This window comes from Poeciliopsis prolifica, unplaced genomic scaffold, assembly GCF_027474105.1.
Source record: "Poeciliopsis prolifica strain line A6 unplaced genomic scaffold, Auburn_PproV2 SCAFFOLD001, whole genome shotgun sequence".
NCBI lineage: Eukaryota > Metazoa > Chordata > Actinopteri > Cyprinodontiformes > Poeciliidae > Poeciliopsis > Poeciliopsis prolifica.
Window position 1 is genome coordinate 25,485,736 of NW_026562376.1, and position 26,888 is coordinate 25,512,623.

Genomic DNA, 26,888 nt, shown 5'->3' on the forward strand with positions numbered 1-26,888 from the left:
GCCTCATGCTGAAACTTTTACTGAAATTATGACCTAAAGTGTTTGTTGTCTTTTTGTACATGTATGCATGTTTGCTGGCTCTGAGGGCAGAATAAACATGTTCTCATGTGACGTCCATCATCTCCAGGATTTATTGCTTGTCCCATTTTGAGAAGCAGCTGCTGATCTTTTAACAGGTGAAGTAAAGGGTTAAGAGATAGCTTTGTATGTTTGTGCTGTGAAAACGGGGATGTTTTGGCATGTTGGGCAGAAGAATTTTACACTGATTTGTCAGGCAGCCAGGGAGCCTCCACTGACCAGACAGAACACACACATGAAAACACACAACTCAGATGAACAACCCACAGTGGACCTGACCATTAGTCTGAGAGCCAGCAGAGAACAGCAGAACTATATCAGCTACACGTACACAGGCTCAGAAGAATTCATTTAAGATCTGGATTTTATTTCTGCCATCATTTGTTGGGGCAGCAGGATCAGAGCCAGAGACAGAAAACGCTCAACAGCCTGATAAACCCGAGTGCTGCTTCTGTTTGAGGCACGACCTCTGGATATTACAGAGCCAAGAATAAAATAAAATACAATACAAAAAAATAAAAGAAAGAAAGAAAATGTGCCATCATAAAATACAGTCCTCAGTTGGACACTAGAGCTGCTGTAACACAGTCCTCTACAGGAGATCCTTTCTGCCAGCAGCCATCAGAATATACAGCTCTGGGAAAAATTACGAGTTCGCTACAAAATGATCAGTTTCTGATCTGAATTTTTTGAGGTTTATGTTTGAGTAAAATGAACATTGTTCTTTTACTTTATGAAGTTCTGACATGTCTCTGAAATTCCAAGCAAACATTTTGTGTTTATTTGCAGAAAATGAGAAATGGTCAGAAATAAAGATGCAGTGCTTCCAGTTCATATTCATTTAGAAACAACAATACTAATGTTCTAACTCAGGAAGAGGTAAGAAATCAATATTTGGTGGAGTAACCATGATGAGGTTTATTATCATGGGATTCAGAGCAGTGCTCTTTATTTTTTCCAGAGCTGAATATATATATTTTATTTTGGGTTTTAACAATTTAGTTTCCATTTGTAATTTCCCTTCCGAATTGACTTAGTAGCTTATGACTTGAAGTATTTGTGTTCATTTTTTATAATTTGGAGAGAAGTTGTCTGTCTATTCTTAATTTTGTGCAGAGCTTTGGGAACATCAGTGTGTGAATCTGCATGATTCCCTCACCAGCAGGTAGCACAAATACATCTACATTTTAATTAAACTAGGAACATTTTCTTTTGTTGCAATCAGTATTTATATCAGATCCACATGGTGGTGTGAAACGCAAATATATACAGCAAATATTACAGCGACTGCAAAGATGGTTCTGAGAAAACACCTGGACAACAGAATAGAAACCTTGCACACTTTATTATTAATAAGAAACTGTCCATAGTTTTCTGTACAGAGCAACAAAAGGAGACAAAAACAGTGAAAAACGAATCCAGACAGAAACCATGTATTCAATCATAAACATAAAAGACGTTCCATCACCTCTCTGAATCGTAAAACAGACGACCAAACCGCCTGCAGAGCTCGAAACACCAGGCAATAATTAACACATGATGTGGACAAGGTCCATCTCTGACCAACCCTGTCATTTGATGGGAGATGCAGGGACGTTTAGGCACAACTTTGATTTAAAAAAACATAAGAAAAGAAAAGACTGAAAAAAGGCAGTTGAGAGAAGAAAGTTTGGAGTTGCAGACAGCGAGGGCAGCGCTCGCTGCAGAATGCTTTGAGGATCGGCTAGATGGAAAAAAAGTAACAGTGCAAGTCAACTGCACGACACGCACAGCATACGACACAGACAGTCATCTACCTGTTCTCTCTCTCACACACACACACTCACACTCGTGTGCACGCATTTTATCCAGCAGACGTTTGTCCCCCAAACTCCAAAACTCAATTAATCGAGCTTTCAGCAGCTGAAAGCCTCCATGGATGCTTTTATTAATACACAAAAAAGGCAAATCATTATCTGAAGATACAGCTTTAAATTTCTGATTTATGAAATGTTACATGAAAATGTCATTTAATCAAGCCTCCTCATCAGTCAAGCTGCTGGATGAAGATGATGCCTGGAGGAACTCAGACTTGTCTCTCTCCTTTCTCCTTTCTAAAAGCATTGTTGAAAAAGAGAAGAAAAAAGAAAAAAGGCAACCGTAAAGAACATTCAAATTAATGAAAGAAAAAAAATACACAGATTAAACAATAAATAAAGCTATAACAAAACATTTTTACTCACTGATATTAAAAAAAAGAAAGAAAACTGTGCAACGATTCCAGTATCATCTTCACACAAAATCTTCACATCTTTGTAATAATCTGATCTGTTCTTATAAATTTTTCCCAAATTGTTTCTTCTAGAGGACAAAAAAAAAGAAGGAAAAAGGCCTCAACCTGTCTGGACTGACTCCTCTGATACCAACTGAGCCAGTTAGTGTGAGAATGAGAACTGAAGTGATTTCTGCTGCTCTGCTCAGAGACGGAATGCTAACAGTGGCTGGAAGCAGCAGGAAGCAGGAAGCTGCGACGGAGGAACCAGTTCACTGCTGGAACACAAAATATTTATATTTGAATATGACTAAGTGTTCGCTCCCCTTTTAATCCTGCGTGGCTTGGTTGACAGATGGCTGGTAGGTTCCAACTACCTGGCAGTCCCATGGCAAAGACGGAGAAAAATATAGTAAAATAAAATATCCCCAAAAACCATTCGACAACCAAGAAAAGAACTGGGACAAAAAAAAAGGACAGCACAGGACAGGACTGGACAGCGTACACTCACACCAAGAGACACAGCTTCATTGTTAAAATCTCTATAGTCAAGCCTTATCCCATCCCACTTTCTACACATTTACACTTGAAATGTTTTTGTTCTCCACCAGTCAGTTCTGAGAGCTCATCCTTCCTCTCTCCTGCTCCGCCACGTCCTCGCCCCCCGACCAAGACCGGACCAGACCGGACCTCCCTCCAGATGAGCAGGAGAGGAGACGAATACTGCATCAACATCAGGGAGGCGGATGGAGACCAAGAGGAGGCGCCACACGTCCAACCAAAGATCTTGACGGGAACAAGAATGAGGGAGAGGAGAGACTGGCCTCATGAGGCGAGGAAAGTCACACCCACGTTCACCAGTGGGGGTATTGGAGTGATGTCATTTCCCCAGCAGTGATTTAAAAAAAAAAAACCCTGATGAAGAGGACAAATCAGGTTGGACGTTGCAGTTGTTTTTTTTCTTTTGTTTTGTCTTTTTAGATTGATAGGTAAAAATGGGCGTGTGTGGAGAGGATTCCTCAGAGGCGGCGGTGGGTTCTCCTGTGAACTCTTCCTGACCCCCCCGGGGTGGGCGGGGCTTACCTGTCCTTCAGCTCCTGAGTCACTCGTTTTGTAAATCTGCCACAAAACATCCCAACCAGGAAGAGGAGGGCCACCCCCGCACCAATCACAGTGAGGATGTAGTTCTTGGACGGTGATGTCATCACCTGCATGGCCAGGTCTGAGAATCCCTCAGCTGGCGCCACCTGGAGGAGAAACCAGGAGGAAAAAATAAATAAATAAAAACAAGACAAAAAACTGAAACTGGTTAAGAACCGGAGACGCGACTTTCTGCAATATTTCACCAGGACTGGAAAGAAAATAAAAGAAACAAGACAAACAGTCGATAATCAATAACCTTCCTAGAAATTAACAAAAAATAATCAGCTACCAAATCAAACATAGGAACATTTTTAAATGAAATAATTTATAAAATCACTCATTTTAGCTGGAGCTTAAAAGTTCATATTTCTAAAAAAAAAAAAAAAAAAAAAAGGTATTTCCACACAGTCAGTCTTATATATTTCTGAGTTCACTTCTCTTTTGTCAAGACATTTTTATTCAAACCTCCGCCTGAATATTTTTGCTTGTTTTAATTGTACGCAGTTTTTAAAATTTCCTGACTGAATACATATTACCCATTTATCCATAACAAGGACTTTCAATATCTAGCAGTTATGTACGCAATTTACCATCTGTTAAGAGTGTCCCTCAGATTATTTTCACAAAATTACCGTAAAAACCCAATATTTGGTGAAAGCTCAATGTTTCCCCTTTCAGAAACTGTTGGAATTTTTCAGTGGATTTACCGTACTGCGAATTTGGCTGTGTCGTCGCCGATACGTTTGGCCTGGGAGGGTTAAACTGCGACACACTGACAGCTGGAAGGTTCGGACACTCAAAGTTCATAAAACTCTGACTTTGGTTAAGAACGCAGCAGTTTAAAAACAAAGCTTGCATGTGAAATGAAATTTGAGGGTCAATCCCCCTGAACAGAACTAAGAAACACACGGCTGTGCAGAGCTTGTGTGAAAGCTCTAAATTCACTGCCAGGTGTGAGAAGTCGGTCGTAGCTTCACACCGGAACCAAAACTTCAACCTGCGGGGCTGGAGCACCTGGGGTCAGAGGTCAGCTGTACCTTAGCAGCGTAGCTCCACATGTCGATGCGATCCTGGAGTCTCTTCTTGCACTCTGGCTGCAGACGGACACGTTTGTCCTGCAGCGCCTCCATCAGGCAGGACATCTCTGAGGACGAGAGCTGGCTTCAATACCCAGAACTTTAAAACACGACGACTGCATGTTCACTGATAAATATACGGAGCCCCCTGGTGGACATGGGGGAAAATAATGTTCTGTATGTTGTGTTTTGCATTAAAATTCAAGGAGTAAAATATATCTGACTAATAATAAAAGATAATTAAAAAAAAACTAAAAATAAACCCAAAGTTTGGCAAACTATCAAACTCTGTGCATTTTGAAAATGTATTTTTGATCAAAAGCGCTTCTGTACGGGTTAGCTTCACTCTACATAGATGTGTTTGTAATGTTTATATAAAAAGGAAAACACAAACAATACAAGGAACAAATGCCAGCCTCTCAGCAGCTGCATGTGTGTGTGTGTGGATGTGTGTGTGTGGATGTGTGTGTGTGAGGACTCACGGCGCCCCCTGCCAGGTGGGATGGCAGCACAGTGGTGTTTGATGTCCAGCGCGCACGCCGTGTGGAGAACAGGGTCAACAAAGATGTCCGCCTTGCTCTCCTTCAGCATGTTCAGCACTTCCTGCAGGAGGAGCAGGACACGTTAAGGAACAGAGAGCAAAGGAAGTGACTCTGTAGGAAAACTGTTCTGGAATAATTCTGTTCATTCATTTGCAGTGGATGGTTTTCTCTCTTGATACTTCTTGATGAAATATTATAGAGAGGAAACAAAGCTTTGCTCCGTCAGCAGATCTTTCACCTTCTTACAAGCGTCCTGTTTGATCTTCAGAAGGTTGATTTTCAGACACTCCTCCACCTGTCCTGTCTGCTCCTGAGCTGCTGCCTCCTCTGGACACAGACTTGATATCTATACACACACACACGCACACGCACACACACACAATTATTCACACACATAAATTTTAAAAAGACAAACTCTTGGCTTCTCTGTATGCAGGCATTTATCCTATATCTCACTAGAAAGAGAAAATATCCTGGAAAATGACTTCATGTCCATGTGTTGGTCCTAAAACCTGGTCCAGCTCATGGTTATGTACAGCTCCATACACACTAAGCAAACCAATGAAAAGTGTTTTTTGGTTCTTCGGTTGTTGACAGCAGTGCGTTTCTAGACTGATGTCACCAACACATCTAAATACACAGACAGCAACAGGAAGTTAAAGTACTAAATGAGACAACATGAAGGGTGAGGGGCCTCTGGGCCAAACGGCCCACTGTTCAACTCAAACCCTTTTTCCAACCATTTGACATCATTTCATAATATGAAATACATTTAAATCTCTGCATATCAGTACAGTTTGTTGTCATCAAGTATCTTCACCATGTAAAGTAAAAATGCTGAATTCTCATTTACATCCAATTTACTGACACATTTGTAATGAATCCAGTTTCAATTTATTTATTTTGAAATTTATTCTAGTCCTTGTATGTACCAATAGAACTCCTTTGTCCCCCACGCCTTCAGACTGTACAACTCCTCATATGTTCTTATTACATTTACTGTGTACATTTGTATTTAATCTGTTTTTTTGTTTTTTTTTGTATTCTTTTGCATATGCTCACTGTGTGCCACGTTTTTGCCTGTAAGCTGCTGGTAACTTCAATTTCCTGAGGGAGTCTTCCCAAGGGATCAATAAAGTCTAAGTCTAAGTTACAGTCATTAGGAAAACATGTTTATGGTCATGTTAGCGTTTCTATAACAGCAGTGGAGAACAGGAAGTAGTATTGCTTCCATCTGTGAGCAATCAATCAAATTTTATTAGCATAACAAATCATAAAAATGCATCATAAAAACACAAAGTCATGCAATGCAGAATCAACAATTGAAACATTACAGTCAAGTTTCACCGTTAAAAAATTGTTATTTTGAAAAGCAACTCCAATCAACTGGGTTTTAGTCTAGATAGTAACACAGAGCCATGTTGACTGGACGGATAGATTTCATAAATAAACCAGTGGAGCCAGAGCAGTGATGACTGGACAGCTTAGTCCAGTACACTCTGCTCTGTAACTTATTACAGTAGACTGGATTACACTACAGAGCAACTTTCACCTTTCTGCATTCCTAAATGCACTCTATGAATTTGTGCATGAATGTAGTGTAAATCGCTTTGGAGTCCTCAGGACTTGATAAAGCACTACACTAATTCAGTTCATTTACAATGTAAACATTAGCCAAGTTTTTTTTTTTTTTTTTGTATAGACTGGTTTACCTTCAACAACCAACAAAACATGGGCTAGGAATTTTTAAGACCGTTTCCTCCCCCTTCTGGTCATTTGGCTACACAACAACCTGCGTTAAGTGACTCAAGTTTTTCGCTCCCATTTGTTATAATCCAACATCTGCAACAGCCGCCAAGCTAAATACTAGAAACAGGTTTTGTTAACGGAATATCCAAGAAAGCAGGTTTTGAAATGTGGCAGAGAGTGTGTTCAAGCAGAAAGCTGCAAACCTCTTGGGTGCAGTGGATCTGGAGCTGAGGGTCCAATCTGTAGTCCAGAGCCGACTCCTGCAAGATGACCCGAATCTGATCCTCACAGTCAGGAGACAAACGCTGCAGAACACAGAGCAGAGGAGCAGCAGGCATCGTTAAAGCTTTACTGTGCTCTACACATCGAAATCATTCATCTAGTATCTTCATGATGAAAATGTAAAAATGCTCAAGTTTCATTTATAAAAGTAACAATGTGAGCATCGACTCTGACCTGGTCTGCATATTTGAGTTTGAGGCAGGAGATGACCTGACCCTCCAGCTCCATGTCTGTTGCTCCCTTGAGGACGGACTGACAGAATTTTGGGATGTCGGCTTTACAGGCTTTCTTCAGCACAGGGTTTAACCTATAGTCTGAACACACACACACACACGTGCACACACACAACTGTTAGGTTTCTAGCTGCTTAGATTTATATGCTGGGCTCAGCAAGAGGGGGTGAAAGGTATGTACCTGTGTTCTGGGTGATCTGTCTCTTGGTGATCATCTGTTTGCATTTAGGATCCATCAGCTCACTGTTCTTGTTCTGTTTCAGACACTGAAGAACGTTCTTCCCCTCCGACTCCGTGCAGAACCGCTGAACAAAAGCAGGAACAAACCCACAGTAAAGGCAATGAGACTGCAGTCTGAGCCACCAGAGGCTCTGTGGACATTTCACAGTGGCTCCTAATAACTCTGCCAAGTAAGTATCAAAACACAGCTTTTAGCAGTTCTTCTAGTTTTTTCATGGAATAATTTCAAGAACAGAATGACGTCAAAAGTACCAGCAATGTTTGATTGGATCTATAATCGTATCATGCAGGTAGAAACTTTGTTCATTACAGCCTTTTCTACAAATATTAACACTACACGTAAAGAAATCCACCTCTCCTCACTTTACAGAAGATCTCAGTTTAGCTCGTGCCATTTGCTGCCTCTCATTTCCTGTCAATTCACTGTTCAACAAAAGCCACTAGCAAAAAATTTTTTCAAATCTTAAAAATATAGAAAATATTAGGTCTTTAAAATACATTTTTTCTATCGTAGGTATTTGTCAATGTACCTTTTCTTCCCAAAAGGTCATTTTACATTGTTGCTCTAGATTGTTTTTTTTTTTATTTAGACGAACAAAATGCAAAAAGGTTCTTTGGATTGTTAATGTCGCAGACCTCTCCTGGGTACAATAACTATAGTTCACTAAACACTGCCAATCAGTTCCAGTGTGTCACCTTCAAACATTACAACTAACTTAAATATCTTGAGGTGTTTTCACACCTAATACTCTAGTAGACTTGATTCGATTGGGGACCAAAATTGCACTTTTTGCTACATTTTCAGCTGCACCGTGTCAAACAAGCCAAAGTAATTGAAAAACCTGTTCCCCTCCCTGCCTGTGGTGGCGCTGCACCAAGAACTACTGAAGGAATACATACAAAAACCTCAGAAGAAAACACTGAGCACAACTTCCTTCTTCACAGAATGTAAAGATAAATGGAGTGGCGTCAGATTTTAGCGGCTGGAGGATTTCCCTTTTGTCTTTGGTAAAACTCTCCAGACCTCGTCTGAGTTACTCATTATCTGGTTCTTCTTCTTGATTTATTTCTGAACAATAACACTCAACAACTGAATAAAATAAAAATATAGCCGAGTAAACACAATGTGACAATAGAAATCAGAAGCAGTGGTGACCCACCCGGATCATGTGCTTGCAGACTCTCATCAGCTGATAGTCCAGTTCAGGATCAACCATCTCCACCTCCTGCAGCTTGAAGATCTTTTGGTGGCAGCGCGAAGACAGCTGGCGTTTGTTCTCCTTCAGACACTCGACCACCTGGTGAAGGATGCAGACACTGAGTCAAACTTTAGATTCTCCATGAGGACGAGGGAAGGAATAAAGAAGGCCATAAAAATGAATCCACCTATCCTGGATGACATGTTTCACAGACTCAAACCGAGCTAAACTGAATGTAATTCAGAAGAACAAAAGTACAGAAAGCTGGGCTGAAAAAAAATGGTTGTTTCATCGTCTTCTATGTTGTCAGAATGGTTGCAATGCAATGAAAGAAAGATTTTTTTCTCTAATTTTCACAAAAAAATAAAATCTCAAAATCCTTTAAAAAAAAACAAAAAAAAAAACTTATTGCAGTGTGTACTTTGGGTGCAGTTTACAATAACCCTGCGGTACATTATTACAGATTTAAATGAGCGAAATCTGCAATAACCAGCAGCCCAGTCAGCTGTGTAGCTTCCAATAATACAACTTGTACAAAATGGGAACATTGTTTCTTTAACATGAAAATGAGCAAAAAACTGTGTGTGTGTGTGTGTGTGTGTGTGTGTGTGTGTGTGTGTGTGTGTGTGTGTGTGTGTGTGTGTGTGTGTGTGTGTGTGGGTGGGTGTGTGTGTGTGTGTGTGTGTGTGTGTGTGGGTGTGCGGGCGGCTGCTGACCTGTGCATTGCCAAAAGCCACGTTCTGACATAGACGGCTGATGTCCTGCTTACATGAGTCATAAAGCTCCGGCTCCAGACGGATGTCCTCTGACTGACGGATTCACAGAGAAACACAATGTCAGGTTTAAAACTGCACCAAAGTGCTGTACAAAAACGACAACAATAGAAGAAGTAGATAAAAATAGAAAGGAAAAAAAATAATACAAAAAAATATATGATAAAATAATAATAATAAAAAGTAAACAAAATAAAACATTACAATAGAAGAGTTGCAGCATCAGGCCTGAAACACAGAGTGATGAAAGAACTCTAAAGTTCAACAAGAACATACTGCACTAAACATCAGCTGGGATAAAAGCCTCAAACTTAAACGTTCTGTAAAACCACAAGACGTGAGTGAAGTTGCAACAGTGTGTCAGTGAACGCACCATCTCCACCTCCTCCACCCGGAGCTGTTTGCGGCATTTGACCGACACGCGCTGCTCCTTGGCGTCCTGCAGGGTGTCGTTTCTCACCGTGGTGCTGAGGCAGATGACCACGTCCACCCTGAGCAACAGGGAGAAAAAGGTGTACGTCATCAACACGGTCACGTTTCAATTCAGCTTTTTAGTAGCAATTTAGATGGAAAGTGAAAAGAATACAACGTCCTGACAGCTACATCTTCCTAACAACTACAGAAATATTTAAAGTCAAGTCAGTGATGACAAACATCATCTGGTACTTAATTAAGACAGAGAGCAGCTGAAATGGTTGAATGGCCACACACAGCAGTATTTAAGGGGCAACTTTCAGGTGCAAAATATGGAAACTAAATCTAGAAACAGATTTTTTCCACATACCCACATGTAGCCTCAGAAAACATTTTTATTTGTTTGTTTGGGTTTTTTTTTAAGCTTTTCACTCACACAAAATTTTTTTTAAAAGTATTCATAAAATCTCTGACCAAATAAAATAGAGGCAAAAAAAGTATGTTTGTGAGCAGAAAACAGATTTCTTTGTAGCAACACAATGTTTTTAATAAACGTATATTTTAATATACTGTTCAAAAGTAGTTCAAACAGGCTGATATAGGTTTTAGCTTTGTCCTACACTCAATGTTCCCTCTAAGTTGCGCGCCTGCGCAATCGCACACTGCTCACATATTCTCAGCGCACAAGAAAATCTATGTAGCGCATAAAATAAAGTCCAACGTAAACTGGACATTGAGCTCAGACATCAGTTTTGACTATGGACCAATAATTTTTTTTTTCCGTACTACTTTGCGATCAAACTCAGTGAGTGACAGGAATCCAGCCAATGATACGATACGGTTCACTTTCGCTACGCAGCCAATCAGCATGTGCTGATTGGCTACGTAGCGTACGTGGGTTACGTGGGTGTGTACGTGGGTTACGTGCCTTGGTCATATGGCCGTGCAGGTGAGAATAGTGCGGAAGAGTTAAGAAACGTGAAAGCCATCACCTTATCATGTCTACGTGGGACATCCACTCACCAAGCCAAAGTAAAAAAAAAAGAAATGCACTTCTTCTAAGATCAAATGGAATCAAATCAAATGAAAGGAATGGTCTGCATTTGATATTGAAATGTTGAGTTCAGACATTCGTACACTGGCAAAGAAGTATGAGGCCATTCTCCTCCACCCACAGATTATGGAGGCCATTAACAGTCAATATGCTGAATTCAAGAACATAAAGCAAGAAGCAGACTGACCATCAACCTGGGCTAAGTGTACAACCACTGGAGAAGTGAGAAGATGTGAGAAGGGCAGACGTGAAAAAAACTAATTAAATATTTTACAAGAATTTATACAGCATCACAAGCTACAGAAAACATTTCATTGTGCAAAATGTGAATGTTTTAATATGAACAAACATTTATGTCTGAAAGTTGTAATGTCTCATTTCTCACCCTGGCTGAAGCAGGACTCTTACTTATAGCATGCATCTCATGAACAGCAATGTTTTATTTTCTTTTTTCTTATTTTAATTGAACAAATCACTTAAATTAAAAGCAAACGAATGAAAATTGCTGATGTAATTTGATTTTTTAAATAAGCCATGCAACTTTCTATGATACTTGTGTGTGGCCACGCCGTGTACACTGATGATGCTCACAGTGGTCCTCAGTGTGCCCAGGAAGCTTGTGTGTATGCCCAGACACATGAAAAATTAGAGGGAACATTGCCTACACTGCCCCCTAAGGGTTGGGATGATTAATACAACATTCAGTGGCAGATTTGTGTGGGTTCATGTGGAAACCAATCCAGTGTGTGTGGTATTTTTTAAACGATGTGGCAGAAATATTGGTCTTCATAAAGACCTGGGGGTTTGCGGGCAAGGCCGAAGAACGTTCAGCAAAAAATAAATAAGGAAGAAATTATAGGAATCTTGTCATGTGAGCATATTTAACAATTTAGTAACAAGATTAGAACTTGTTTGATTAAAGGCCGATGATTCTCATGATGTGATCATGTAAAACTGCTTTTCAATATCAGGACAGTTGAGTGAAACAAACATAATGCAATGCTTATTAATATTTAGTCTTCTAAAGCAACGCAAGTATCAATATTCATTTGAAATGACTGAATTCGTCTAAATGTTCTCAAACGGGATTACAAACCCAAGAGAACCGTCTACTGCTGAAGAAGAGAGGCGAAGCGGAGGAGCTTACTTCTTCTTGATGTTGGGACAAAGCTTCAGAACGTCCTCTTTGCAGGCGGTCTTAAACTTGTAGGAGAAACGAAAGTCTTTGATCTGAACCTGCAGACAGTCAAAACCAACAGGACTGTTAGCTGGAGATTCAGCAGACAGTGGAGCTGTGTGCTTCACTTCTACAGCTACGAGTATGAACTCATGTGGAACGCATGTGTGACTTAATTTAAACTATTTTTTTTAAAGTGCCTTCGAAAAAAAACTAAAAATAAACTTTAAATAATATAAAAGAGAAAAAGAGCTACAACAGAAGCTCGGTTTGCTCACCAGCTGGAAGTGTGTGACTCCCACCGCACACTTCTCATTCATCTCCTTCTGGTGTTTGTTCTGAATCAAACACTCCATCAGGTCACCAGAGTCGATCTGATTGTCAGCTACCTCCTGACACATGGAGAGAAAACGGGACACAGACATGAGAAGCGGTCAGTTTAAAATGCTGCACTCATCTTCAAAATAAGTTCATGAAGTAAAAAAAAATTGCAGTGTTTTGATTGCTATTACCAGTTATCCCAGTGTCAAAGAGGGAGAACATATGTGGTACAATTACACAACATGTTTGTGGTTTTAAAGAAATGCATGTAAAGCACAACTGCTCCTAAAACCTTCTGTTCCCAAATTGTCTCAGGACGTTACTTAATGCTACATTTCAAGTATGGAACTCTGTATCTGTAATGTGTCATGGATACTCACATGACAGTAGCCTTGAATTACAGGTTCACAGGCTCGCATTAATAAAGCCTCGATCTGAATGTCCTGAGGAGGGAACAAAGAGGCAATGTTTAGTCACAACATTATGTTTATTCACAGCTTGATGGCTTCGGTAATCACTCTGAATTTCAGCTGCGGTGCTGAAAACGCAACAGCTTAGAAAAAAAACACAAACCTCCGACTCGAGCTCTGTGAGATTCCCCACCACGTCTCTGCAGTCGGACACCAGATCCTCCAGATGGTCCTGCAGACACTCCAGCTCCTGGCCGGTCTCTGACTTCTCACTGCACCACTTTCCCAGGTCGGCCATGCAGCGTCTCTGCAGCTCAGGATCCAGCTTCACGTCTATCGCCCTCTGGTGGAGAATCCTCTGGACCTCCACCTTACAGTCCCTCGATAGCTGGGGATGAGGAGCGAGGAAGGTTCCAAAGTAAGTTTTAATCGAGAAAAATCATTTCTACACTTTATCAACATGTCTAGAAATGACAGGAAATACTTTACTGAGGCAAAGTTTCCTGCTTTATCACAGAGCTTCATGTCATAGTTTAGAGCAGTCCAGGCCTGTAGGGTCCTACAGCCTTTGGATGCCTCTGTGCTTCAGCACACATCAGCATTTCCTCTAGGGGGTGGCTAAACGCTGTAATCTTTGTTAAATTAAAAAAAAAAATTCAATAAAAAAAAAACATGTTCTGAAGGTATGGACACTTATTTTAGAGGATCCACCATCAGCTCACTAGCAGCTCGACTTTGGAGCTCGACTGCAGGCTCCTGAGACAGATCGGCCATTTAATTCAAGATGAAGAAGAGAACTGACCCCTCAGTTTGAGACCACTAGTTTAGACACTGCTTGATATTCATTACAGAATACATCTTAATACATCTTGTCTCAAAATAAAGCCAATATGAACCAGAGGAAATGAATGATGGAGGATGAATGAATGATGGAAACAGACTGAATTATCACTAAAACATGGGCTGCGTTGACATGGTACTCATCTCACCATATTCAGCTTCATACAATCCTTAAGTTTTACTCTTACAATCAGAGATGAGAAATTTCTGAAAAGGTTAAAGGTTGCCATGGGATACCTACCCTCCGTCCTTGCTCCACTGAGCGGTAAGCGTGGCGATACAGGCAGGAAAAAACGGCCCCGGCTGGCATTAGCTCACTGGTTTCATTCCAGCCGTGAGTGTGGCAGAGTCTGGCCGCATCGCCCTGACATTTCTTATACAGAATGGGGTCCAGCCTGAGGAACAGCACCACATCATGAATACAATCGTAGTCCAGTTTATTGGAAAAAAAAGCACAGGAATTGTCTGTCTTTTGTTTTAAACATTGATTCTCCCTCTGACTGCAGAGCATATCTTCCATTCATGCTACTTTGAGACAAACACAACTAAAAGACGCAAACTTAATATTTGTCCTATTTGTTCAAAAATAACTCACTGTAGTTTTATTCTGAAAAGCAGTTAAATTCTTTAAGTTGGCCGTGATTGATTAGTAGTTTTTCAAGTTGATCTTTTTCCCAAACTGAATTCAAGTCATTTATTGTTTTTAGCCGTCAGCTCATCTTACTTCCAGTCTCTGGCGATGAAGTACTGCAGCTCCAGCAGCCTGTGTTCACAGTCCTCCACCATCTTCTCAGTGTACAGATGCTCCATCAGACAAGACAGGATCCTGCACGATCAGAACCAGTTCTGCAAAGTTACTGCCGAACTGTATGTCCTCCGTTGTGGAGCTGAGTTTTTACATTTTCTGCCGGGGGGTGAAGGGAGTTGTACCGGCAGGACTTACATGGGATCTCCGTTGCGGATGTGTTTGCAGGCTGTCTGGATGACGGACTCACAGGCCTCGTTCAGCGCCCTGTCGATCCGGTAGTCGGCTCCTGGATCTGCTTCCTGCACCAGGTCCTTGAGCTGAGCACAGGGAGAAGAGCAACATCAGGAGAAGAACCTCAACCAACCGACACGGCTAGAGGCTGAAGCTCCTACGCCCGGGTCAGAAACAGAGGCAGTACCAGAACTACGGCGGCTCCTTTAAAAGCAGGAATCAGGAGCAGAGAAGCTGCTGGTTTTATATAAAAATCACACAATATTGCTAGTTTTGTTTGGCTTAGGCAGGGCGGAGCAGGTTAATGGCTTGTTTCTCTGCCGCCTTTCCTTCACACTGCAGACAGAAAGATCCGCCTGAGACGTCCTGAATACTGCCTCAAGCAGTGTTGAAAGCTGGAGAAATATCTGAGTTAAAAAGAAATGGCTTACAATTATTTTCAGATTGTTCAAAATGTTTGTCAGACTGATGAGAGTGAAGTTAAAGCTGACATACGTTTATTTAATACCAAAGTAGAATTTAGATGGTGTGCCACATCACATTGATGAAAGAAGAAAAATTATATACCACAGAACAAACAAAAAAAAAACGTATTGTTTTGAAGAATGAGTATTATCAACCATGTGTGAGGGATGTCATTTTCATAAAAAAAATTTGGTTTTTGTCTACATATTTAAAACTATCTGACAGTAGAATCTGAGATTCCAGGACGAAGGTCTTAGTGCTGTCAATCAAGCTCATGTACAAGCAGTGAGACAACCAGTTAGAAGAATGGTTTTCTAACAGAGTGCTTTAATAAAATGTTACAAACTTGGATTTCTGTAAATTGTATCATAAACTGAACCTAACAAGGGTAAGTCTATATGAATTGAACATTATATCTTCATTGTGTGAAATTCTCCATTTCTTTTATGTCCTGAGGGAATTTTTGGGCTGTTGACCAGTGTTATGACAGCAACTAACAATAAACATTAACACTTCCCATTAGATTTTCCTTCTAATTCTCCTGCTGGTTCTAAACAAGGCTCCAGGCCATTTTAACTAACCGCTTTTTGGCAGGTGGGTTCGATGGCCTCCATGTCTCCTCGGCCGACCCTCATCAGGCAGTGCAGCGTCCGGCCTTTCCGGTGTAAACCAGAGCAATGGTTCTCTATCTCACTGCGGCAGTGCAGCACGATCTCAGGACTCAGGGAGAAATCCTCCATCAGCATGCGCCTGTAATCCATCATTTCTCCCTGACACTCGCCACTCACCACTCGACCTGAAACATATTTCAAAGTAGGATTACTTTCCCCCAGTGGATTTTAAACGTCCCGGTGCTGCAGACGGAGGAAAGATCTGCTCACCTCGGTGCACGGCAGCCTCGAGGCACAGCAGCAGGTAGGACAGGCGAGTCTCTTTGGCTCGGGGCATGTTTGCGTCCACGTTGCAGCGGTACTTCCTCAGGTCCGACTTGCAAGCTTTGGCGAGCGAGTAGCTCACCTTGTAGTCCTGGGCGATGAGCTTCTGCCTGGTGGTCAACGCCTCGCGACACTGAAGATGCAAACATCAACACCAGAACTTACAAGTCCAGAAAATGTAACCTACTAAGCATGAATCCAATGTTGAATTTTTACATGTGTTGAATTTTAACCCATCAGTGTTTCCCTGACCTTTTAAAGAGCCACTGATTAACAGAGCTGTTGGAAACAAAACACAATGACATGAAAAAAAGCAGAGGGGAACTCACCCTCTCAGACATGGCATCCTCAAACTTGTGATTAAACAGACATTTATACACTCGGCCCTCCCCAGCTGCTGTCTGTGGGAAAAGATCAAGTTAACTGAAGTTTACAACCACATGCACAGATGAGATTATGTTTTGGGTTTACTGGTTTCTGATGCTACTGTATAGTTCAATCAAATTATAAGTTTGGTAATATTGTGTAGTACAAGGTGAAATAAAACAGATAAGACTGCAGCACTACACCATGAAACCCAAAGTAACTGCGGACGTGTCAGAGAGCATCCTCACATTTTCACAGAAGCGTTCCCGGTCGTCTCTGCAGGCTAAGTACAGGTAGCGGTCCAGGTGGAAATCATCAGAGGACAGCTCGGCTACTCTCATGATGGCCTTCTTACAGTCGTCTCTGATGCGGTGAGTGCCTGGTTGCTCCTCAGCCTCACGGACTAAACCCTTCTCCAGGCAGGCGATCACTTCCCCCTGAGAGTGGACGTCCTGCACACACACAGTTTGAGCAGGTCACTTCATGTATTTAACTGTTCAGCTTTCATATAATTTTTTTTAAAATTAGTAGTAATAAAAAAATGAATAAATAAAAAAAAAAACACCACATTTGTTTTTCAGTACTGGACTGATGTGCTGTGTTGTAAACAGTCTGTAACATTCAATAGACATTATGTACATAATGAAAGACAAAATCATCCTATTCAGTTGTACAGTCCTGGATTAAGAATAATATTTTATTTATGATAACTGCACAGTACATTTTATGTTATAAACCTGCATAACATGTTATTATAGTTGTTAATCTAGGTTTTGTTATTTCTGAACACTTCTTGATTTTTTTCTGTGAATATACAAGTGCAAATGTACAAATATACATATATATCATGATGTTGTCATGTAACTTTTCCCACTTTGGAAGAACTTTTCCATTCCATTTCAAAATAAAAATAGTCCAGATTAAAACTTAAATTAGACCTGGTAATACAAGTTTAGATGATGTTTTATTATATTATTTTGTGTAAATACAATGTCTGTAGGTCTAAAGTCATTGACAACATGACATAAATTAAATAAATCAAGGTTTAACCTTTATAACTTAACTTTTAGTTGTCAGTCTCCCATGGATCTTTAGACAAGTCAAAGGACAGACTTGTGAATAAAGAGTTCATAAAACATTATGGGATGTTTCTGTGCTTCTAAGAGGAACATAAAGCTGGCAGTAGCCTAGTCAAAGTCCTCAGAGATAAAGCTAAAGATTATCGCTGAGGATCCTTTAAACAAAGGATATTTGTTTAAATTTTCTATGAAGCATAAAGACTGAAAAGGTAATCTTGCCCAAACTGATGCTTATTTTACACACTTATTATTCTTTGTTGCTCGCCTGCACAATTCCTGATTTAAAAAAAAAAAAACGCATCACTGAATGAAAAGAACTTATATGAATCTGAAAGGCATACAGAAAAATTTGGGCATCATAAAGACAAATCTTGTTTTTTAATGATTTGGATATATCTTTAAACCCATTATTCTCTGGATAAAATGCCATAAATGTATATTTTGACTAGAACTGAACAACAGACTGAACAGCTATTATCAAAATGTCACCATGCGTAAAATCTCAAATCCAAGGCAACACTGATATCTTCAGATCAGCTGCATTCTAATCCGTCTGTTCAGATGGATGTAGTTTCCTGTGACCTCGTTAGTGATAACAATAGCTTTGTGACTGACCTCTATCGCCCCGTCAGCGCGGATGTTTCTAATAATGGAACTGAACAAGCCTCCTTGATGAGACTCAAAACGTCTTAATGAAAATTCAGAAGCCCTCAGGTAAAACTCTGCAGACGGAGAATCTCCACCAACTCCTCCAGTTACAAATGAAACAATGACCTGACATGCTGCAACACGTTAAAACAGTTTAGACTTCCAATATCTAAAGTCTGATCATGTTAAACTCAGCAGCTAATGTTTTACTAGAATTCATTCATGACAGTCAGTCCGGTTGGACGGTTGGTCCGGTTGGACGGGCCTAACGTATTCCCTCTGCAGTGCGTTGCACATGTCAAGCTTTCTGCTTAAACTCAAGACAAGCTGGGGAATCTGAAAGCCAGCGTGTCAAACGTATCTTATTTCATTGAAACCTCATTTTATCCCAAATAGATCAGACTAGTCAAATCATGGTTCAGCTAATGAACCAAATACCAAATAAACCCCACTTCTTAGAGCAAATTAGTACAAATGACTTTGGAAAATTTCAACATTTCCTCAACGAGACTTATGTGAAAAGCTTCCCAAACAAGCCTCAACTCTCACAGCCAGTGTCCCGGAAAGAGACGCTGATTAAAAGTGTCCTTTTGGTCTCAGAGTGGAACTAAAGTTTAAAAGTGGAGAGCAAAGCACCTGGAGATGTTTTTCTAGCCCACAGTTCGTTTGACATCCGTCTTCTAAAGCAAACATAACACACGGTGGTTTAACCATTTCAGCACAGCTTTCATTTACATGTTTGATATCAGATGTTTCACATTCCAGAGGTTGGCTTTTGTCTTCGCTCTGCTGAGAAATTGCTCAATCATCGCTCGAAAACGTAACTTTAGATTTACCGCTTTTAGTAAAAACAGCTGTTAAAATCACATACAAAAAAACCATTTAAAATACACAGTAAAGAATTCTACTTATCCCTTTGAGAAGTCATTTTAAATGAGCAAATTGTATTTTCTATGTAGAAATTTGAAGTTTATGTTTTATAGTCGAAGTTATATGAACAATTTAAAGTAGTTTTGATTATTTAGTCTTGTTAAATAAAAATAAAATGACAGGTCAGATGGAAACTCATTTGTTGATTCCCCAATGTGCTACATTATAGTAGTCTTGTAACATAATAAAACATTTAAGAGTCTAACAAATGGCTGCAGCAAAACTTGCAACAATAATTGCTGCTTACTAAGACAGATTGACACAATGACACAGAAAGAAATGAGCAAACTCACCAACTCCAGATGCAAACCAAAACCAAACAGAACCTCAAACATGTAGAAAATATTCAGCTGCAGAAATAAGGATTTTTTTTCTTTTGGGCATTTTTGTCTCCAGTGTTGTAGCGCAGCTCACCTTCTCCCCGGTGCTGATGCTGCCACAGTGCAGAGTGTTGATGTCTTCCCGACATTTGTCCAGGAAGCCGCAAATCAGCCGAAAATCACTGTAGATGATGCTGGCCATCTTGGTGATGTACTGGTTGCACTGGTAGTCAGAGATGTTTCCACGGTTATCCACCAGACAGGAGACGAGGTAGCCCTTCCCCAGCTCCTCTGCAGCACATTCTTTAATCTGTGTGGAGAAGAATTACTTTCTAAATAACATTAAAAAAAAAAAACAGATTTGGTAACACTTAATTTGGAGGGTTGTGCATAAGAATGACATGACACAGTCATAAACATGACAAAAGATCTGTTATGAAGAGGGAGTCTTTATGAATGGTTATAACTGTTGTTAAAGTGTCATTATTTTGTAAATTATGACACTTTAATACAAAGTTGGCACTTCTAACGGACTTTCAAAGGCAACTTTTAGAGCAACTTTGCATTAAAAGTGTAATTATTTACAGAATCATAATTCATGACAACAGTCAGACATTCATAAAGAGTCCTTTATGTTCAAAATAATTGTGTTTGGCAACACTTGAGGTGTGTATAAGACTGACATGACATTATAACAAAGTTTTTTTTGTTTGATTTTTTTAAAGTTCTGTCCAATGTTGAACTATCTTTACAAATTATGAACAGGTATGGTGTTAATACAATATTTGACAGGTGTAGTTGAAAATATTAGGCCTTTCAGATGTTGAATTTCACCTTACAATGAACAGTAAGCCTAAGAGTCTAAAATGTGAACTGCAACGCTCTACATCTTCTGAGAGCACAGAAGGTATTTTGAAGAAACTGGTTCTACCAGCCTGTCTGTGGTCTGAAACCAAACACATGTTACAGCTAAAGATGGTTACAGATAAGAACAACAGCTTCTACTGCCAGGAAGTACGCCAAGAGATGCGTCATTACATCACAAAAACATAGAGAGGCAGAGATCTGGTACAAGTGCTTTTGGAGCCAAAGATGTTTGAACAATATGGGACAGGTTGGAGATCATATGGAAATTGATTTCCTAATTTTCTCCCATGTGTGACAGGGAGAGCATTGAACTTTGATCTTCCACGAAAATACAAAATACAGCACAGCACAGAGAGGTGGCTTACACAAGTCAATATCACCCTGAAAAAATGTAAAACCCATCTATTTTACTTGGCCTTCAACTCCAGCGAGATCTAGTTTTACATTGTATGTTTGTTTGTTTTAAACTGTAAGAGTTTTTATTTGTTTTTATCTATTTTATGTACAGCATCAGCTGTGGTTGTTTTAAAGTGCTTCATAAATAAGGTTGGTATGGTATGGTGTTGACCTCTGACCTCAGAGATGGTTGTCTTGCAGACCTCCACAGCTACTGACTCAAACTTTGGATCGGTGGTGAGGTTTAACTTGTAGTTCCACAGAAGCTGGAAAAGAAAGCAGACGACATAAGTCCATAAGTTCATTGGTTTGTCAGTTTAAAATGATTAAACTGACAAACCAATGAACATTCATTAAAGATTACATTTAACTAGAGGTGCTAAACCAATTCCTCCAGTCTCCACATGAAATAATACACTCAGAGCAAAGCATGCTGGGAAGAGGGGGCTTTAGAGTACTTACATGATTGCAGTCGGCAGAAATTTCAGATTCCTTAAAGAAAAAGAAAAAAAACATGATCAGGGGTTTGGCATCAAAGATTTAGTTACAGTTGAAAATAGTTTTTTTTTTTTTCTTTTTTTTTTGCTCTGTAGATGAACCAGACAATCAATGAAACTTAAATCAAATTAACTTGTATGCAAAAACACAACTTCTGGATCATATTTTTGCCATGTTGATCAACACCTTTATGTTCCATAATCATAAAGACTCTTCTCATAATCGGCCAAATGTTGAGACGTTCCACCCGACCCCGATGCGGAATGAGCCCGGATGTACAGACACTAGATGATGCTCCAGGGTGTCCGCTGTGACCCTGATGAGAATCCAAACATTTCTCTTGTTGAGACATTTGGACGGCGTCTGAGGCTGATGGCAGAGCTCAGGCAGACACACATTGTCCACACACATGGCTCAGCTTGGCAGGGTGTCAGCAGACTGATAGACGCGTAAACAAAACGCCTTGTGGAAACACGGCTTTATGGGTAAATGTTTACTGCAGAACTATGATGAAAACGGCCAGATAAATGACCAGCGAAGAAAAAAGAAATGCTGGAAACTGAACCAGACCTGCCAGGGAGATCTTGACATTTTTTGTTGTTGTTGTTGAACGTCTCAGCCGTTGGATCTACAGCAGATTTCTCAATGCATAATCAAATTAGGGGGAGAAAATACATCTACTGGGTAACTTAGAGCCGCAGCCATAACTTCAGGTAGTCCCACAGCAGAACTTGAAGCTGATTTGAAGAAAACTGCTTTAATGTACCTCTTCCACAGACCTAAAAACTACTGCGAGATCATAAAATTTGTGCTTCATTTGTGGAGAAAAAATAAAAATCTTACAAATTAATGATATTTTATGAGATAGAATCTATGCAACAAACTCAAAAAATAAATGAATAAAGGTAACTAAATGCTGAGCAGGGCCCGTTCTCTGCTAGCCTGCCTCTGTCAAGGTAAAACTTTGCACTGATGTTCATGGTGGGTCTTCATACTTGTTTTTTTGTTTTGTCTTTTTTTTTTTTTTGTTCTGTCTGGCTATGCTTTTTTGAGGTGTTTTTTTTCTTTACAGACTAAATTATTCATCATACCAAAACATGACATTTATTCAGCTGCCCCAAGACTTCCACCACTAGTCACTGAAAGAGCTCTCATCAGTTTCTCACCAGTAGAAGAGATTGAGAAAATAAAATCTCTTAATGAAAAAAAAAAAAAGATCATCAAAGTAACACCAAGCAGGTCATTTGAGGTCACACTTCAGCAGACACAAATTGGCAAAAGAGATGCACCATCAGTAAGAAACCATTTCTCTCAAATGCTGATTAAAGTCGAGGTTTGACTTCCTTCCTCAAACAACCGAGAAGTTCAGCTTTCACGCACACATTTTTTTTTTTTTGGTTGTTGATTTCACTGCTTTCAAATCTGAACGCCACGATAAACACAATTAAGAAGCGGCCATTATGGATCACTTTGTCCTTCCGCGTCACGCAGGTTGACCTGTCGGCCCTGTGTGTTTCCACGGCACGCTGCTGAAGCTGCTGGACCGGAAGGCGTCGCCGGTTTCTAACTCAGAGCAACAACGCAAGAAGGGCTGACTGGCACGTTTGGATTCTGATGCGGCCTTTTCATAATATCCAGTCAATGCTTTTAAATACAAGTGAAGCAGTTGTGTAGCACCTCAATCTAATAGAACCAGCACCAGATTCTGCTGAGCAACTCATTTCTCCCCTCAAAAGAAGTCTGCCGAACGCTGGCTCTCAAACAAACTAACTGCTTCTGTCATCATTTGTTTTATATGATTTAGTACCGTCTGTCCCACAACACACCACAGTACTACACATGCCATAGCAAACAAACTAAATAAAGTTGAATTCTATTCTATTCTATTCTATATTGCAGGCACAGAGCTTGAATAATTGGCTAACACTGCCTGTAGGGCACTAACTTTGTTACAGTGATGTTTCTATAAATGTGATGAATGTGTGCCATGTTGAGCAAGATGAAGATCCACTAAAATGTTTATTCATGTCAACAAATATTATAATTATGGGTTTTGAATCATTTGTCATCTTCAAACTTAAAACAAAAGCTTGAAATACTCCAGATGTACTAAATTTGCACATGAGTTTCACTCTGAAATGAAAAATAAACACTTTTTCATGATATTCTAATTTTTTGAGCTACACTCATTATTTATTGAACTCCTAAAACAACATTTTGTGAACACGGATTGTGGATGGAACATGGACAACTGTTTTAAATCATATATGATGACATAAGTATGACACATTTCGGTGGGTTAACCCATTGCTGATGTGAAGCGTGCTATTATGGAGAGAAAACAGGAAAACGTTGAGTGTGAGACACTCAAAGATAAAGTCCAAAAATATATTTTTTAAAAACATTATTTTCAGAATGAAATATATAAAGACACCTGATTACATCAAATATGGACAACATGAAAATAATCACTGAATAACTTTAATTTATAGTTCTTATTTACCATTTACTCTGCTACATAATGAAATGGTAACATTTTTCTGAATATGAAACCATATAAACCAGAACACCAATATGACATGAGACCAGAGGGGACAGTCTTCAATCTCCCTCTGGACAAAGTACCACGTACACAAAACCACAGCGCAGCTGCCAGAGAGGCTGACCGAGAGCAGGCCCAACAAACTCAGCCTAAAAAGAACTCTGACATCCCACCCAGCAGCAGCAACACTGAAACCGGTTCAGCTTCCAGAGGCAAAGAAACAAGAAACATTGTAAAACGTGTTACAAAAATGGATCAAGACTTGCTTTGAACAAATCATTCTATTCTTACTTCTTGAGACAGCTCATAATATTTTATTGTGACTTAAATGTTGTCGCTTTTGGAAACTTTGTTGTAGCTGATTAGAAACCCATAGGAGGCCACAGCTGGATGTGATCCAGTCAGAACATACAGGCAAGATGAGGCACAGGAGGATGAACAAGTTTACACACAAAGAGAGAGAGAGGAAGAAAACTTGTCCCACGATAACAATTGTTTGACTAGAAACAAGATCTACGTTTTTAAGCTGCAGAGCAGAACGACATCCGTTATAACACCAGGTTAGGCAACATGTGACTCATGAAGATTTCAACATGAAACAAAAAAGACACTTTTGAGGACACTCTACGACATCTTCCCTGACTACTGAAAATGTCTTTGCAAGAAATTACTTCTTTGTCACTCAAGAAATTTAGAAAGACGAGTACAGCTAGTTCACTAATCAAGAACAACAGAGATGTCTTATTGTACATTCACAGTTTCCCCCGGTATATTACGAGGCAGGCAGGTCAACAGGTTTCACCCCAAAAATGATTGTTCAGAGTCAATCTGATGTTGACATTCTCTTTAGTTTTAATATGTTGAGAAAAATCACACAGGAGGAAACACTTTTCATACCCAATAACAAATGCATTATAGGTAAATGTTTCTGATTAGAAAAATCTTTGTACTAATAACATGACATAACTGAGGTTACATGTGTGGCACCAAAGTGTTGCTCAAAGGTGATAAGTTAGGGGGATTTTAACAAAAGTGTACTTCTTCCAACCGTGCTACAAACCATTATTTTCAATATCAAGTCATCTTCTGCTAAACTAGATGACCATTCTGAAAGGTTAATATTGCAAGTGTCAAGTTCATTTGCAATAACTAACTAACTAAAAATTAACCAATAATTTAGTGGACCTTCATGACAACATTTTATTATCTGTGCAACTTGTGGTCCAATACCTGAGACCAATACCTGCTACACAGATCAAAAGAATCAGAACCAGGTTTTTTAACCTTATGCATTCTGAACTTTTTCAGGCCTCCTTTCATAAGCAGTTTTCTCTGAAACTAGATAAAAACAGCTCTTCAACAGTTTATCATAAAATTAGAGGCTTGTGACTGAGTAAGTAAACGAGGCCAAGGCTCGTCCTAGCATCTGGAACCGCCTGCTAACACAAACACACACACACGCGCACACGCACACACACAGAGATCTTGGCTTGCTGTAGTTCTGCTCAACTGGAAGTTGACAAACTCAAAAAGTGAATAAACAATCAAACCCACAGTCAGGTTCCTGTGTGGAGAACACCGGGAAGATCCCACAAAAAAAACTGAAAACTACATGAACAACAACACAAAACCTCATCCACTGACATCAAGTCTTTAACTACATATGAAAAATAAGTTTCATCCTAAAAGGCTTTAAGAACAACCATGTGAAAAGACAGACCTCTAACCACTAGATCGCTAAAATACTTCCTTACAGCTGGAACTACAGGACAGTTGATTTGACATGCCTCCCTGAAGTTTTAAATAGGGCTGTGGAATAAAATCTATTTTTAATGGATTGAGATCATGATAATTCTGACAAGCTACAAAACTGCATTAAGTTTTTGTTAGATTATTCCTCAAGTCTTAGAAATGTGAAAACTAATCAAAACACGATATAATATTTTTTTGTTTTGTTTTGTTTTCCAAACTTCTATCACCTGATTCTATTGTTTGCTAAGATAAACTCAATGACATCTCAGACCAGACATCTGAACAGTGACGTAAATAAAGTCTGGAAGTGAAACTTAAGTAACACTGAAAACTAAACAATGTGCTGTTAAATCAGGTCACTGGGCAAAAAAACATAAATGGTGCCATCTCTAAATGAGTATTGATATCTATAATATCCCAATAAATCCTAACCTCTCTAATGAAGCTGATGAATGCCTTGAGGAACAGCAATTACCTGACTGCAAACTGGCACTTCTCCTCCACCATCCTGACCATGTGGGCAGGTGAACTGGGACTTATTTACCCAGAGATAAACAACAAGAATCTAGTGATGCGTGTGCATCTTGTGTAATCTGACAAAGGATCGCCCTCCAACCATTTGTTTCTGAACTATAATTTTGTAATTTACAAACAATGAATGCAAATTACTTTCATCGTTTGAACGTTTCGCCCTGAACCAAAAAGCTGACATTCAGAGACCACAGCAAACAGTGTTGCCATCGCACCAGGCTGGATTACAGGTTGAGCAGTCAGTGTTTCTGCGATGTTCTCTGTCTGGTTTTGCGCTGGACATCACAGTATAAAGTGGGAGCCATTTAAAACATCGGTTTAGGCTCCGGTTCTGTGTTCTGTGTGACGTTCTCAAAATGCGAGCGCTAGCAGCAGTTAGCTAGAAGCTGCTAACGCAGGCACACCCTGCAGCTGCCTAAAAAGCTACGTGTCCCATCAGCGCTAATTTACCTCCTTTTTATCCTGCAGACACTCTAGTACCGCCAGGTTGTTGTTCCAGGAATGTTTCGGACAACGCCGGGTCAGATCCTCCCGACATACCGCCTCATCAGACAGCTTCCAGCCGGTAGAGCGCCTCCGACTTAACGAGGCCCCCGCTGCCTGGTTCCTGTCAGCGGCTCCCATGTTTGCTCCGGGACCCAGACCTCCTGCGGGATTAGCGGGGATGTCTCCAATAGCACCGAGCCTGCCGACACCGTTGGTTTCACCTCCACTAACGCGATGCGCCAGTGAAAAGATGCACATCACCAGCAAAATCAGAGGAACACGTATACAGTCCGCCATCTTCACTGAGCCACT

The 26,888-nt window shown here is 40.0% G+C and overlaps 1 protein-coding gene across 1 annotated transcript; it reads right to left on the reverse strand.

Moving 5' to 3' along the window:
- Positions 1 to 1,404: 1,404 nt before the first annotated feature.
- LOC129359784 (Golgi apparatus protein 1-like) lies at positions 1,405 to 26,888 on the reverse strand. The gene is made up of 26 exons (XM_055029670.1): positions 26,541 to 26,888; positions 21,230 to 21,259; positions 20,947 to 21,033; positions 19,599 to 19,814; positions 16,776 to 16,979; positions 16,491 to 16,562; positions 16,108 to 16,294; positions 15,808 to 16,022; positions 14,726 to 14,847; positions 14,507 to 14,608; positions 14,024 to 14,177; positions 13,106 to 13,330; positions 12,913 to 12,975; positions 12,490 to 12,603; positions 12,182 to 12,270; positions 9,940 to 10,057; positions 9,510 to 9,602; positions 8,755 to 8,892; positions 7,536 to 7,659; positions 7,296 to 7,435; positions 7,043 to 7,144; positions 5,329 to 5,436; positions 5,031 to 5,151; positions 4,510 to 4,616; positions 3,413 to 3,576; positions 1,405 to 2,171 (listed from the first exon to the last, which is right to left on the reverse strand). Exons 1-26 carry the CDS (start codon positions 26,871 to 26,873, stop codon positions 2,144 to 2,146), a joined length of 3,456 nt encoding a protein of 1,151 aa, XP_054885645.1. The 5' UTR covers positions 26,874 to 26,888; the 3' UTR covers positions 1,405 to 2,143.

What these genes read in the sequence shown, in the direction of transcription:
- LOC129359784 (XM_055029670.1), bottom strand. Translation starts at nt 26,873, where the DNA reads ATGGCGGACTGTATACGTGTTCCTCTGATTTTGCTGGTGATGTGCATC. An exon ending in TTTCTGCCGACTGCAATCAT is followed by an intron (nt 21,034 to 21,229) that starts GTAAGTACTCTA and finishes TTTCTTTTCCAG; the next exon opens with CTTCTGTGGAACTACAAGTT. An exon ending in AACAGGACGCTTGTAAGAAG is followed by an intron (nt 5,152 to 5,328) that starts GTGAAAGATCTG and finishes CTCCTCCTGCAG; the next exon opens with GAAGTGCTGAACATGCTGAA.